Source organism: Tiliqua scincoides, chromosome 2 (assembly GCF_035046505.1).
Source record: "Tiliqua scincoides isolate rTilSci1 chromosome 2, rTilSci1.hap2, whole genome shotgun sequence".
In the NCBI taxonomy this organism is placed as follows: Eukaryota; Metazoa; Chordata; class Lepidosauria; order Squamata; family Scincidae; genus Tiliqua; species Tiliqua scincoides.
The window spans coordinates 206303372-206318957 of NC_089822.1; the positions used below are offsets into that span (position 1 = coordinate 206303372).

At 44.0% G+C, this 15586-nt stretch overlaps 1 protein-coding gene across 1 annotated transcript; it reads right to left on the reverse strand.

The window, feature by feature from the left end:
• Positions 1-754: 754 nt before the first annotated feature.
• On the reverse strand, positions 755-13230 carry CISH (cytokine inducible SH2 containing protein). The gene is made up of 3 exons (XM_066617851.1): positions 12409-13230; positions 4952-5178; positions 755-4125 (listed from the first exon to the last, which is right to left on the reverse strand). Exons 1-3 carry the CDS (start codon positions 12453-12455, stop codon positions 3623-3625), a joined length of 777 nt encoding a protein of 258 aa, XP_066473948.1. The 5' UTR covers positions 12456-13230; the 3' UTR covers positions 755-3622.
• Positions 13231-15586: the final 2356 nt, after the last annotated feature.

The following is a 15586-nucleotide window of genomic DNA, read 5'->3' on the forward strand; positions in this document are numbered from 1 at the left end:
ACTTGAAGTGATAAGAATCAAATAAAAATCTGACTCTGGGAATCACTTTGGTAAGGGAATGTTCCCCTACATATCGTCCCCTACATATACATGTGCCACTGTCTCACAGGTATAATTTATAGGACTGTTTACACTCTGTCAATGAGCTTGTGCAGATGGTTATGTAAGAGAGCTCTTTTAAACCCTTTAGATAAATTACCCTTGAAAGAATCAACTGAGCCATTAGCTTCCCAATCATTTTTCCTTAATATTCCTTGCAATACTGTATTATTGCTATCTTATGTCATTGCTGATCTCCAATGCATCAAGACGACATCTCATATTGTTTCAGACAAGATTGTTGTTTTTTTCTCCTGTGTATACCTTTGACACAGCTAGGAAAGGAAAGGTGGAAATACAAGTGTCTTTGTAAGAAGTACCAAGGAGGGGTGTTCTGTGTCCTGACTTTAGGGAGTCTGTATGTTCTTCACTGATTGAAGCATTGATTAAAGCATCATGCTGAGTATTGATTCTAATCAAGCTGCAGTTTTTACAGCCTTGCAGTCTGAACAGCAGTGTGACTGCAATGTCACAAAACAGGGAATTCTATAACAGTGATGCTGCAGCAGATAGATCAGTTTCTATTTAGGACTGGGAAATTAGCAGATAGGTTTGCTGAAATCACTATTGTACATTCAGTAACTAGAAATTCACCTCACTCATCCAGAAGGAAAGAACACATTACAGTGACAATATATTTAAAAATATCATTTATTGTATTTTTTTAATATATCTTTTTTCACACTCATTTGCTTTGCTCCATCCTCTGCCATAATGCACAAGGAAGGGGGAACGTTCAGTGATCATCAAACCAGACGTCACACATGCACACATTCTGTCAATTACAAAGTATCCAAAATAAAACCAGAAATACAACAAATTCTGTAAAAACAGGAAAAGAAATGAACACTGACTAAACACACCAGGCCATAATAGATTGTTGGTGGGAGCAAGATAGGAACCAGAAGGCTCCTTATGTGTCTTTCACGTTACCTCTAGAGCAAGGGTCTCCAAACTTTTTGGCCAGAGGGCCACATAAAATATCTGGCGTGGTGGGGAGGGCCAGAAAAAAAATTTAATATAAAATTTTAATAAATAAATTAGAGATGGAACTTAGATGAGTGAATAAATGAATGAATGGGCTCATTCATTCCACCTCTCTGGCCCTCAGAACACCCTCCAGTCACAATCAGAGCACAGTTCTGGTCATGTTCAGTTGAGTGGGCCAGAGGCTTTCAGGGGACAAGAGGTTGGCTGCGGGCCAGAAAGAGGCTTGGTGTGGGCCAGAAAGAGGCTTGGTGTGGGCCACATCGGGCCCCTGGGCTGGGGTTTGGAGACCCCTGCTCTAGAGCATTACCTTTCATGCATGTCTCCCTCTGAATAGCACCTCTCTCTGTAAATTCCAGGCCTACAAAAATGTGTATATACTCATCATTGTTCTGAAGATTTAGACATATAATGTAGAGGGACCATCAATCATGTGCATTCTCCACCCTTACAGAATATGACACAAGGCTGAGGAAGCAATGGAAGGCAGGATTAATGCCAAGGGATTATCTTAACCTTGATACAACCAACCCTGGAGTCTTGGCCTCCATTCTAGCAAATACAAGTGGTGTTTAAAAAAAACAACCCGACAAAAGCTAGGGGTGATACTTGCAATGTAAGCCTATGCATGTCTACTCAGAAGTAAGTCCCATTATGTTCACTGGAGCTTAGTCTCAGGAAAATACATATAGGATTGCTGCCTTAGTTTCTTTTTTCCAATGCAAAAATCAGAATTAAAGTTCGTAAGTGTCCGCAGGTTAAGTTTAGGAAGGTAAAAAAAAAAGGACATTTGAACTGCAGTCTTAAATGCACTTACCTGAGAGTAAGCCCCACTGAATTCAATGAGACTTACTTCTGAGAAGACATGCATGGGGTTGCACTAGGAGGAGTTTTGTTTTCTCAATTTATTCCAGTACATTATGCAAAAAGAAATACTGGCTTTAGTCTATGAGTCAAGCAAATGAAATGGTGAATAACACAGCAGTATTCAGTTCTCTTTGAAGCCTTGTAATGCCAACAGACCTGCAATACAGTGACCTAACATTCAACTGGTGGATTGACACTTTATAGCACTGGTTCCCAACCTGTGTCCATGGACCAAAGGTGGTTCATGAGACACTTAGAAGGAGTCCACGAGGTCTCAGGAGAAAAAGAGATTGTCTTTTATCACTTCTAGCATCTCAGCGAGCAAGCGCTCCCCCACAACCATCAGTGAGGGCGGAGAATGGACCACCAGCTGCCGCAGCTGGCAACAAAAAGCAGCAATCCGTTAACCCTCTCTATAAATAATAAATCTAATTCATCTCTAATAAATCTTCTCTATTAAAAATTTAATTGTATTTTGTGTGCAGGAGGGGTGGGAGTTGCATGTGGTCCACAATGATTTCAATTTTTGCCTCAGTGTTCTGTGGGCTCCTAAAGATTGGGAACCACTGCTCTACAGTAAGGTTGAGATGATGCTGTTGGCCTGTTTTCTGCTGTGTTCATTCACCAAAGGAATAAATAAATAAACATATGCATGGATGTGTGTGCAAGTCTGTTGTCATTTGAGCTTAACAGAACCAATACACTCCCAGTGAAATCTTATGCATGTCTACTTGGAAGTAAGACTCATTGAGTTCAATGAAACGTACACCCATGTAAGTATGTATGATTGCAGCCTTAGTTTGCGATGCAATCATTTCTCTAAAAGAATTGCCAGGATGCTAAGCCTCAAATGAAGGGTACTCAGGAGCCTCCGCTCTTGTTATTAAAAAAATCCCTAAGATCTAATTGATTAATTCTGATTGGGAGTGTCCACTTCAAAAAGGAGAAGATAGAAGGGGACTAAAACAATCCTCCTCATTGATCCAAACCTCCTGAGCTTATTTGAGAGCAAAGGAAGCATTCTGTGTGCCACAAGGATTGGACCTGAAGTTGGGGTGCTGATTTTGACTCCTATCACACACATCCAAAGATATCTGGGAGGACTACACCATGGCACATTATGGAGAAAGCAATGGCTAGGCAGAGAACTTGACTGAAGTTATATTCAGATTTCCCCAAGAACAGTGGGCTGGGCCTGGCCCATCTCTGGGGTTTGAACCCATATGTTTTTTTAAGGGAAAAAAACACAATCTAAAAGAGATGTAAAAGTGCTGAAACAAATAAAACTACCATGGAAATAAATAATGACAGTCACAATGCTTTAACGTCCCCGGTGTGATGGCAACTCTGAAATTCAAGTAGTGTGAACGTGCCAAACGTGTTTTCTCAAAGCCACAGTCAGAAAATGAGAGAAGCCCTGAGGTCAGGCATTGGAATTGTGTACCGTACACATGCCACTGGTACAAGCAGCCCTGTCCCTGGTATAGGAATGGAAATTGGGGAGGCAGGTCAAAGAAGGGGAGGGGATCATGGATACAATCTCTTCTGATCATCCTGTCTTGCCAGAGCCCACTTCACCCCACGCCACTTCAGTGGGGCAATGCCACATTACTGTCCAGGCAGGATTTATTTCACTGCTACTGTCTGTTCTGAGGCCACCTGGCAGTCCTCAAAGTCGGAAAGGATACTGCTTCAAATACTCCTTCATTCTCTTTGGTAGAGGCAGCTGGTCTGCCTCTGCAGTGGCTCTGCTGATCTGTAGCCGGCACAGGTGCTGCAGGCTGGGAGTACTGTTCTTGCGGCTGAGCGGCCTGATCAATTTCAAATGTACTGCTGAGGCTGCCATCTCCTTTTGCATGGGCGGCAAGGGCGGGGGAGGCGCGTACGGAGCATCGCCCTTACTCTCCACTGTGCAGGAAAGAACGTAATGCTGGATAAGACTGACAACGTCTGGGAAGGACAGAATACGAGGCTTCGAGAGGCAGTTTGAATCTAGTCGGAACTTGCTGTCAGCATATTCAATGCGCACATTGGTAGGGCCTCGGTTGGTCTTGACTGATAACGTGAATAGGTAGCTGGGGTGAGTGCTGTCCCGTACCAGGAAGGTGCCCTCAGGCATCTTCTGAAGCTGCTGTTTGGCTTCACTAGCTGTGATAGAGCCCCAGTACCAACCTAGAATTGAGATCCAGAAAGACAAAGTGTTACTGACTCAGGGCAACAGAAACCTATGGAAAAGTACAGAGTATTCATAAGAGACAGAAATGAACCAGTGACACCCAGTATGATGGAACAGTTAGTGTGTTGGGCTGGGACCCCAGAGACATGGGTTTGAAATTCTGCTCAGTCATGACCCTCAGGTGAGTGACACTGGCCCAGTCACTTTCTTTTAGCTTAGCTTACCACACACAGCGATTGTGATGCTTAAAGGTGATAACCTATGGATGCCACCCCAAGCTCCTTGGAGGAAGGGTGGGATATAAAGGGGAGAGCAATGCCAAATTAAATGAATACTCCACCCTTTAGTGATCTTTATCCTCACAACAATCCTGCTCAGTGAATTAGCCTGACTGGCTCAGTGCTATCCAGTGAGATTCATGGCTGAGCAATCCTGATCTCACTGTTCTAAGCTGAATCCTTGACTCTACTGGCTCTGCTGCAGATATCTCTGATCCAGTCTCCATGAGCCAGCTTTTCAAGACAGCACACTGTCATTTGCCTGATGGCAATAAACTTCCATGAAAAATTGGCTCAGGTACTTAGTTGCAGCCCTTGGGTGCAGAACAAAAGTCTGATTGTTCACTCCCATTGCCATCCTGACAGAGGTTTGTGTGTGTGTCATTTCTCTAGCACTGGCAATTTAAAATTAGGGAGCCCTGTAATAATTATCTTTCAAGTGCATTAATTGAGGCAAAGTACCAGTTTCTTGCTATCAGCAACTGTAGTACATAGTAGGTAGACTCTATTTCTGAGGGACAAAAGTTTTGCCTTAGGCTCTTACCGGATTCTCGCAGATATGAAAATGTCTTGGCAATGCATAGCAGGTCCTCTTCTGGATCTCGTGTTTGAGGAGGGCTGCTCTCAAGTGTGGGTGCCACAATGGCAGGAGCAGCGTCTTCTTGGAAGGGTGTGACTGAGAGAGGCTGCATGATCTGCTCTGACAAATTCACTGCAAGGCCCCCAAGCGACAGCCTGCTGATCTTCTCCTCTGCCAGCAAAGGATGGGATCTGAAAGGAAGGGCATTTTTTATTACTTAGACGTTGCCTGACACCAAGTTGTATGATCACATTGCCATTTTGCATAAACAGGTTTGTACAGAAATAATTTCTACAAAAACACAATTATTTGGTCAACAATTTTTTCTTTCTGGATCGATGGATTTCTGCTTCCTAATCAGTGTGGAATACTGTTTCACACAGAGGGAATATGGATAACCTGCATAACAGCACTCATTGTGGGCCAGTCTTTGCTTTCACAAAGATATAAATAATTTCACTCCACTCACATAACCCCCTTATTTATAGCCACATAACTACAGATAATTTGACACAGCATGTTTCTTAGTCCTGAAGTCAGTCACAGCCCAATCCTAAGGGGCAGCCCAATCCAGAGCTGCCTGGGGCGCCCGCGCTCTATGGCATCATGAGGGCTGCTGCCGCATCCAGCACCTCCCGCGCTACCACAGGAGGCACCTCGGGAGTAGGGGACAAATGTCCCCTTCCCCCGGGTAAGGTAGGCAGCCCCACAATGGGGCTACTCTCTTTAGCAGCGCCCAAAGAGCAGCGCCCAAAGGCATTCGTGTAATGCACGCAGCCTCCACGAGCGCTGAGGATCCTGCGGAGCAGAGCTCCGTGGATCCTCCTCCCACCCACCCCCAGGCACGCCTCAGGCACGCCCCCCTCCCCGCGTCACGCCGGCCTCCCCGCCCCCTCCCCGCATCACACTGGCCTCCCCCCTCCCCAGAACGCCCCCGTCCCCACCCCGTTTGCCATTCCACAGCCCGGCAGTGGCAGGCACCGCCGAGCTGCGGAACGTGGGCACCCGCCGGGTGGTGGCTCAGTGCCAGCCGAAGCTGAGCCACCTCCGGTGGGAGCCCGGCACTGCAGAGGCGCAGTGTAGACCATAGGATTGGGCCCTTAGTCTCTTAAATGGTATTTTTTTTAATTACTGAAAACCTTTTAGAAGTTTTAGAAAGTATTAAGAACTAAATTTGAATAAAGCATTGGAAATAATAAGAGCTTTATTTTTTCCATTGTTTTTCAGATGCAATGGTTTATATTTAGACACTTTTGGGCCTTAAAGTAATGAAGATGATGATGATGATAAACCAAGTAGAAAAAGTAGAGTGCAAAAGCTGCTCTGAAGTTACCTTCATAATACTATTTTTAACATTGTTCTCTAAAGGAAAACTGAATTATATAATCAGTGTCTATCTATCTACACACACTCACATACATACACTTCATTTTTAATTGTTACACCTTAAAGAATTGTAAGGTTGTGAATCCAATGTTATTTTGATAAGCAATTAAACCACCGTTGCAGATATTCCAGACTTTTCCCCTAAATCTTTTAAACTAAAAAACTACAGATGCCTTTAATGTTTTCTGGAAGTGAAAATCTCTACATTTCCTCTTTCCATATCAAGCCCGTCAACATAAAGGAGACTTCAGGAGAATGTAAATGTTGTAGACTATGTAAATGGTGAAAGACTAAAGCGGCACTTCTTTCAGGACGGTTTCAAATAGTGGTATCCTCCATTTTCTGACGGTTCATTTTTCAATGATTTGCTCCTTCAACACACTTATACCAGGAAGTCATTCATTCCATACATGTTCCGCTCTTTCAACCTCTCTCTGCTGTTCTAAAGGCTAAAATTGCCCTCCCCTATGTTGATATGACATGGTGATTCAAACTGTTTTGGTATTCTTGTGTGTGAGAGAGAGCAAGTGCGTGTGAAGAAGAACAAACAAGGAAGAAAAAAAGGGATCTGCGGAACTGGAGATTCAAACAATAGAATGTGGACTTAAAAACAATGGTATGGTGCAGGCACTTGGCTTTGATTTTGCCACACTTCTGCTAGCTTTGTTCTCCTCCTCGTCTCCTCCTCCCTGGCAGTGGCATGAGCTGTCTCCCATTTTCAATCGCCTGCTAGACTGAACCCATCAGAAGACAGAGGGAACACCAAGTTACCCTGGAAAGTCAGTCATAAGTCTCACATTTGCTTGTTTGTTAGCTTGAAAAACCAATGAGGCACACATGTGGCAAAATGGAAAGGTTTGAATTCCATCTGCAAGGCTCATTCCAGTCTGCCCAATTCATACAGCCCCTCTAAAATGAATCACAGCATATATTGCATGCCGTGTCAGTGATACCCTGATGAAAGCGGGGAATAAGTTTACATTCCTAGACTATTTCATCACCACTCTGCCTGTTGTTTTTTTTTTACCTCCACAGAGCCACAGTCTGCTACTTGACCAGCTTCAATCAACCTAATTCAGTGCTGAACTCTAAAAGTGTGACAAGGAAGAACATGCTGAAAGAGAAACAACTCAGAAGCAATCGGTACAAAAGAAATGCATGCCCTTGTTTTCTGAGCTGCAAGCTTTTCATCTCCCCAGAAGAAAATGGAAGAGAATTCTGGGGGAAATGGAAAAAAACAAAACACCCAGTATGGGAAACACAGTCATTATTGTTTGTTCCAGAAGAGCAAACAATGGGCAAGGAGGGGCCATAGTGACACAGCACATGCTTTGTGGAAAAGATCCCAGGTTCAATTGCTGGCACCTACGGTTAGGACTCAAAAAGACTGCTGCCGGAAATCCTGGAGAGATGCTACCAATTAATTAGAGTTTACTGAGCAAGATGAACCATGGTCTGACTCGGCATAAAGCAACTTTCTGTGTTCTTAAAAGTCACATAGCCAAATTGAGCTATTGCCAGAAATCCAGTCTACAGTTTTGAACTGAACCTCACATTTTTATCCACAATCACGAAACCACCTTTGCAGTTCGTGCAAACAATGACCAAGAACAATGTCTGTATTTCATGTCTCAGTTGTGTTAACTGAGTGTCTCTGCACTGTAAAAGCAAAAGTAACTATACTGGCCTGGCTCTTAGCTCCTTCGCAACTTGTGTAATAGATCTCCAAAGTGGGTGTGGTACCAACCTGCAAATTCTGACATAGCAATAGTTTGCATGGTAGTAAATTACTAAATAAGATGCAAGGCAGGAAATAGCTATGGTGGTCATCATGCCTTTTAAAGGGACAATTCCCAGTTCCAAACTTTTCTGGCCTTCATATTAGGTTAGTCACTGGCCTTCGTATTAACCTGTAAAAGGCAGCATGTAAGAGTCACTGTTCCTGTCCTTGGAGCATTTGGGAGTACAGTATTCACAATTTTTGGCTGATTTTTTCCCCTTATTTTGATGCACTCATTTCCCCTTCAGTGCATGTGTGCATGCATCCATGGGCGTATTTCATCTGTGTTTTTAAAATTTCACAACAGTCTGAATTTGCTTTGTCCTCAATAGATTAAACAATAGATACTGGGGAAGGTGGCAAGTAGAACAGAAGATATTGCTGGGGGTGATTTGTACTTTCAAATGAAAATATTCTTCTTTTTGGTTTGAAAAGAAAATTTGTAGAACTGCCTGGGGAATTCTCTTCTATTTCGGTGTTTGACTTAACCCCTCAGTCTGTATTCTCAGCTAGAATCACATCTAGGCACTTGTTGATATTTGTCTCTTGCTACCTTGTCTCCTTCACCAGTCTTTTGGTTGTCTTTGCCTTTCAGATTGTACACTCCTTGGTGGTAAAGGCCTATCGTGTTCTTGCTTATGAAACTCTGTAAAGCCACATGTACACTGATACTATGTTATTAATATCACAATTTTCTAGGAAACCTTGTCAAGAGTATCACAGCCTTAAATATTGTAGGAGCAGAATGTAGTAGATGCTGAACCTGTTTCTCATAATGTCTTTAAGCCCACGTCAGCAGTTTTTCTAATATTTGCTTCTGCTTTTACTATCTGCTTTCATCATGTACAAGACATGATGAAAGATGGAGACTTCCTGTTCAAGTGTCCAAATGGACAATGAATTCATTTTACTCCCCAACCTTAGATCACGGCTAATAAAAACAGGCACTGTGGATGGCACTGCTGGTCTCATGATTTCTTTGCCAAGGGGAGAAGAGGGCACATGCTGCTGTGACTGAACTGAATAAACATTTGGCAAGGGATTCTTTGAGCCAGAGGTCTGCTTGCTGGGATTACAAACACTAGGCAGAGAGGGTAAAGGGCCTGGCACTGCCTACTACCTAACTGCCAAGTATGGAGGACCAAATATTGTTGTTTGTAAAACCAAAGAGTCCCATGGAACTTGGGCTTTTGGAAATTGTCTAAAGGGTTTAAAATACCTCTTTTTTGTTGTTTGTTTTGTTTTTTTAAATTGCATTCTTGCCTACCCCTCTGTTTTGAAAGCTATGGTATGTGTGCTGCAATGGAATCATGCTCGTAGGTTTTTCTCTGCATTATATCTTCTTCGGTAAATGCTATTGGGCCCAGTTGAGTGGCCCCACATTTAGCTGGGCAGGGCAAGCGGAGGATGGAGTGGAATCCTATCAGAGTGAGGAGCTGCAGGGCATGTGACAAAGAAGATCAAGCAAGAGGGAAAGATGATGGTGTGAAAGAGATTGTGTGTGGGTGAGGAACATAGTTATGGGAGCATGAAACCTGTGATAGTAAGTTAGGGAACATCTGTGATTAGATGTGTGGGCATGATATAACAGATGCAGATATTAAACTACACCAACCAAATAAGGTGGCAGCTTACGAAACATTCTCATACAGAAGCAGTCATGGCCACATGGCAGGCTGTTGAACAATAAAAGCAAAGCTATAGCCCAGCCACCAATCCACCCTCACACAAAAGGGGTGTGGGAAGATTAGAATGCTTGTGCATCCAACAGTGGTTTTTCAGAGAAAAGAATCATGCTGACAGTATGGAGTAGTAGCTAGAATGTTTGATGGATTGGAGAAACCCCAGTTCAAATCTTTGCTCGTTCATGGAGTTCACTTGATGACCTGAGGCCAATTTCTAACCTATTCCAAAGGGGTATTCTGAGGATTAAAAAAAAAAAAGATTAGGGGGAACATTGGCAGTCACCTAGACTCTTTGGAGGGGGCTGAAGTGTAGTGAATAAATCACAGGACCCAGAAATGCAAGAAGGCATTCTAGGGCTAAACAAAAATTAGCCAGGGTTCATTAATGCTATTGAAAATGATGGCCCTATCAAAATAGTGCCAGTGATTAACAGCCCAATCTTATACTTATCATGTGTCTTCATTCCTGGTTCTCCACTGGCCTAAATGCCATAAAGCAGTCACTGCCACTTGCAAAAGGCCCTCTGTCAGCATGCTAGTTAGCATGCTGTCGGGAGCACTGGCAGGAAAGCCTGTGACTTTCTGTCTGCTCCAGCATTTCTCTTGCCAATCACTGACGTAGGTAAGTCAGCAGGAAAGGTGGGAAGGGGGAGAAGCAAAATGGGGTGGGCAGATCTGACCCAGAAGGGAGTTGGGATCAGTGGTGAAACCACCAATATCCTACTTTGTTCCCAGACCCAATCTTGCAGTGTGGGTCCACATGGAATTGCACCAGCTATTTAACTGTCACATGTTTGAGTAGACTCTCCCCCCCCCCAAGCCACAGAGGTTTACCCCTGGGAATGGGAACATTTGTTCCCTTACCCAGAGGAGACCTCCTGGATTGCCCCTCAGCCTACAGAAGCAGTGGTCCTCATTTTGGTGCTGCTGCATTGATGGGGTGGTAGTAGGAATGAATAGGATTGGGCCTCGATAAGTAAATCAGAAGTGAAGATAACAACTTGTCAATACTAGTATTGTTCTCAAGTAGAAAGACTCTGGAAAACGGAATTAGAATTCTTCAATCTTGAAGTGGATTAGCAAACTTTCTCCAAAGAACTTTTAGTCTGGAGAACCAAGGATATAGCACAAGTACAGACAAATCTAAATATCAGTGTTATTGAGACGCTTACTTTCCTAGTAAGCCAAAGTTTCATAGCATGTCAATCAGATATGGAAACTTCTTCAGCCCCAAGTTCCTTTGCTTAGCAAATGTCATTTAACTCTCTTGGGAGTTGTGTCAAACACAAGTAACTTCTAAAGGGCAGAAGATGCAACAGTGCAATGGAGGCCCAAATTAAGCTCAGGGAACAAATGAGCTGTGAAGCAATCATAAAGGAATGAGATGGAGTGGTGGCAATGGCAGTAAAAACAAACATGCAAAAAACACATGAAAGACAAATTTAAAACAGATATGTTTGTGAGACTCATCACATGGACTGACAAAAAAAACAGCAATGGCAACTAAGAAACTGGAAAATCTGGAAAAATCTTGTGATGTCTCATCAGCACTCTAGTGAAGCACAACCCACAGGAGGTTCCCACTCCTATAAAAATGGAGAGGCAAAAACTAGCTGTGTCCCCTTTAATGAAAATAGTTTTAAATGGCTGAGTTTTTAATTTCTGTAGGAGCAATGCAGTATTTTTAGTATGGCTATGTGTGTGAGGAGGTCAGACAAAGTTGCTGTAAACAAGATGTTGGGTGCGTAGATATAATCCTTGATGTATGACCAGAAGGAATAAGAAATATTTCAGCATGTGAGTTCAAGTTTCTGTACATTAATGCTTAGAAAACCCAAGGAATAGGGGACATCTTGTCAAACTGAAAACCACTGCCAAGTCCAATTCTTGATATCAATTTTCTCAATGTTCATATGGACAGATTTGTGACTTACACACTTGTGTGTGTGTGTGCCTCTCACACATACACTCTCACACACCACACACACACACAACTCTGTTCTTGGGTAGATAAGCTATTAGCGGTTTCTGCATCTGCGTATATTTTTCAGACTTACTGATTTCTCTGACCCAGAAGAACTTACTTCTCTGACACAGCAGGTGAACTGCAGAGTAAGTTTTTTTTTTAAGAAAGCCTTCTAGGTTTTTAAACCCAGAGACCTTTTACAGTGCACAGCAAAGTACACCAGTCTGGTCCACAGGGCATTAAACCGCATGATTGAAATTCTCTTTCAGCTTTCCCCACCCTCACCCCACGTTCATAAGGATTTTGAGCCACTCCATTTTTCTCCAACACATACACACCATGAGAAGAACAGACTTCCCCTTCTGTTTCTCTGGTTAAAAATAAGAAGGACAAATACAGCACGAGTGTTTGGAGCAGTGGCTTATCTCTCCGAAGACATCTGGAGGCAGAGGGCTGAATAAGTTTTGAAAAGGAGAAAACTTTATACCCAAAGGCTCAGTCGTGAATGAACCCCCATGGATGTGAATGAAAGCCTCCCTCGTGTTACCCATTAACAACAATGTTCTTACTCCACCTGAAAGAGTCAAGTCGAAAGGAATCTTACCCCTGGACGCAGAGAATCATGTCACTCCAGGACCAAGGAAAGAGCATCAAGTCTTCAAAGCACTGGGACCAAGCTCTCCCCCTTCGGCTAACCTTGCTGGTTGTCTTTCTTCCCAGCCAGCAGGTACCACAAACCGACCGGTGGGTAAGGAGAGGAGGCAGAATGTATCCCGACAAGCCTTCTCAGAAACACCTTGGAGATCACCCTCTGGAAAGAAAGCAAATTCGGATGTATCCGGGGGGGAAAAAAAAGTCTGGACTGTACTGGTAAGTTCAGCAAACTGGATCCGAGCTGCTCTCCAGTGAAGTCTCGAATACAGCGATCAAAACAACTATTTTAAAATCACCCAAGGGGGGGAAAAGTGTATTGAAGAAGAAAAGAAGTCTCCTCCCCAGCGGCGCTGGAAATCGCCAGTACAAAAAAGGGAATGAAAAATATAATAAATATATCTCAATAAATAATCTCTCTCTCTCTATCTCTCTCAATGTCTGGAAGAAGAGAGCGGAGAGAGCAGCAGCCAGCCAGTCTTCACGCAGGCACTTGCAGTAATGCAGCGCTGGGGAAAAAAACCCACACTAAGTAATCTTTTGTTTGCCTCTTTTTAATCTCTTCCAGGAAGCGGTGGATTCCTGGAATTGTATTGTATTCACATCAGTGTGCCGAAATTAACGAGCAAGGAAAGTCTAAAGAGCCAGAGATCTGGATGGCAGGCAGGCAGGCAGGCTCACTCTGCTGGGCCGCACATTTTCTCTCCAGAAAATCCTATGGAAGAAAAGGGTGTTCAAGGAGATCCCGCTCCTGAAAAGTTGCTGCTTGTTTTCAGCCCGGCTCAGCATTGGCTGCCGTCGCTCCCTGTGTTCAAGGAAATACCTTTGATAGATTTCCAAGAACTTTCCAGGAAAGATGGGCTGGGCCACACGCTTCTGCCAATGGGCGCGAAGCAGGGCAGGGCTGGACCTCGGAGCCCTGCCAATCAGAGGCCAATGACGCTAGATGCTGCAATGAACCGAGTGCAGCAGACGTAGACTGAGCAACCCGCACGTCAACGCACATGCAGACAAGCGGGCGGCAGCTGCAGGGGAGCCTGCCGGGCATCGCTGGCCATGTGGCGCGCAAGGCGCGCGCGCCTTCTGTGTGCCTCGCCGGAGAGATCCCAGGCGGCTCGGGCTGCAAGGCCATCATTAGGCACAAGAGAGTCTGTTTTCATTCACTTTAACTGCAGTTCTCAAAAGTCCGAGCAACTCCCTGAGTTTTTAATGTAAGGATCGGATTTTTCGACAAGTTGCATTTTACGCATGAAGGCATTCTGATGAAGTAGGTTTCTGGCTGCTAAAAGATGCTGGATGGATAGGCACTCCACCCCCCTCTTTTGTATTTTTTTTTGCATGTTGTGAAGGGATGTTGACACCCTTTGCAAGGAAAAGTACTTGCTTATGATAAGAATGGCTAAAAGTGTAGCTCCCAAAGTACTTCTGCATACGGAATCTAAAAGCCAGAATCAAATGGAACATGTTGGAACAATTTTAGAACTGGAATTGTTGCTGAACAAAAAATGCAGCTCCCCAAAGTAGCACGCGTTTGATGTACTTGAGAAAAATCTTTGAGAAGTGACAGCCATACTCTAACACAGGGTTTCTCAAACTGGGTTGGGACCCACTAGGTAGGTCGTAAGCCAATTTCAGGTGGGTCCTCATTCAATATTTTATTTTTAATATATTAGACTGGTATGTGACCGAAATGTTACAGATCTGCACTTTTAACAGGCTACTACGTGTATGCTTTTAACAATGATAGTAAATGGGACTTACTCCTAGGTAAGTGTGGGTAGGAGTCCAGCCTAGGATTGCTAAGTTTTCCTGCTTGATGATGTCACTTTTGGTGGGTCCCAACAGATTCTCATTCTAAAAAGTGGATCCCAATGCTAAAAGTTTGAGAACCACTGCTCTAATGTTTACCAACTCTGCCCCAGCCAAAAGCAGTTTTTAAAATAAAGAACAAACTGGTAACACTGGACAACACACCATTGGCCTTTGAAATGAAAATAGCTAATCTACAAATTTCAGTGTGCTGAACAGGAAAATGATAATGAAAGCTGTCCACTGACTCTAGTTTAGGTGAAACTAAACACATTGCCTATATAGGTGGTGGGGAAGAAGCTGACATTTATCAGTACATGTCTATGGAACTGTCTATTGCAGATCTTTCACAAACTAGCCAATTCTCACTGTCATATTCATGTTCAGCACCTCAAGATCTATAAGAGATGACTAGTTTAATCTTGGGGGCATTACCTTTGTAAAAAAATTGTTGTCCAGTGATTAGGCAGTCCATGCATAAGGCAACTTTGAAGTACTCGCTTTAATCAGCAGCCTGGAGGAGGCAAAAAGCTGAAGGAGAACACCCAAGACCCTCCTGCTGCAGCCAGCCACTGCTCCATCTTCTTTTCAGTCCATGTAAGTGAGAGGAAGATGGGAAGCACTTCGTCTCCTCCAGCACCACCGCCACTGAAGAACACAGCTGCAGAACTGGAGGAGGATGGAGGGGTGACTTACTGCAATCCTGTACCCTATCATTCTCCAGAGATCTGGAAGAGCATCAACCCCTCTTCTCCCCCTCTGGAAGGTTCTTGGGAGCAGAACTTCCAAGATTCTCCCTACCCAGTTAACTGTGTAAAGGTGGAGGGAGAAGTGGCAATGGCTGCATACACAGGCTCATGTGAACCAAAAAAAGTTGGGGGAGCAGAACTGGGCGTTGTTTTGAATGCAACTTTGGCTTGGGTTCAGCCTGCCTGAAATGCTCATTTCTGATATACCCCCCCAAACGCAATATGGTGATTTGTTTTTGAAGGTTTTTAAAAGTGGAAATGCTTTTCTGCAGTTTTTTAAAGCAATTCAAATGCTGTGTTCAATTGTTTAGGGTGAAATGGCATAGACCAGGGGTGCCCAAACCCCGGCCCGGGGGCCACTTGCGGCCCTCAAGGTCTCTTAATGCGGCCCTCAGGGAGCCCCCGGTCTCCAATGAGCCTCTGGCCCTCCGGAGATTTGTTGAAGCCCACACTGGCCCAACGCAACTTCTCTCAGATTGACAGCAACTGTTTGACCTCTCGTGAGCTGTGGGATGAGGGCTCCCTCCACTGCTTGCTCTTTCACATCTGTGATGCAGCAGTGGCAGCAAAGGA

Bases quoted from the DNA above. Each gene is read 5' to 3' on its own strand.
- CISH (XM_066617851.1), bottom strand. From the start codon at position 12,455: ATGCTCTTTCCTTGGTCCTGGAGTGACATGATTCTCTGCGTCCAGGG. The intron at 5,179-12,408 runs GTAAGATTCCTT...CCTTCCTTTCAG, and splicing joins ATGATTCTCTGCGTCCAGGG to ATCCCATCCTTTGCTGGCAG. The intron at 4,126-4,951 runs GTAAGAGCCTAA...TCTCAATTCTAG, and splicing joins TTCATATCTGCGAGAATCCG to GTTGGTACTGGGGCTCTATC.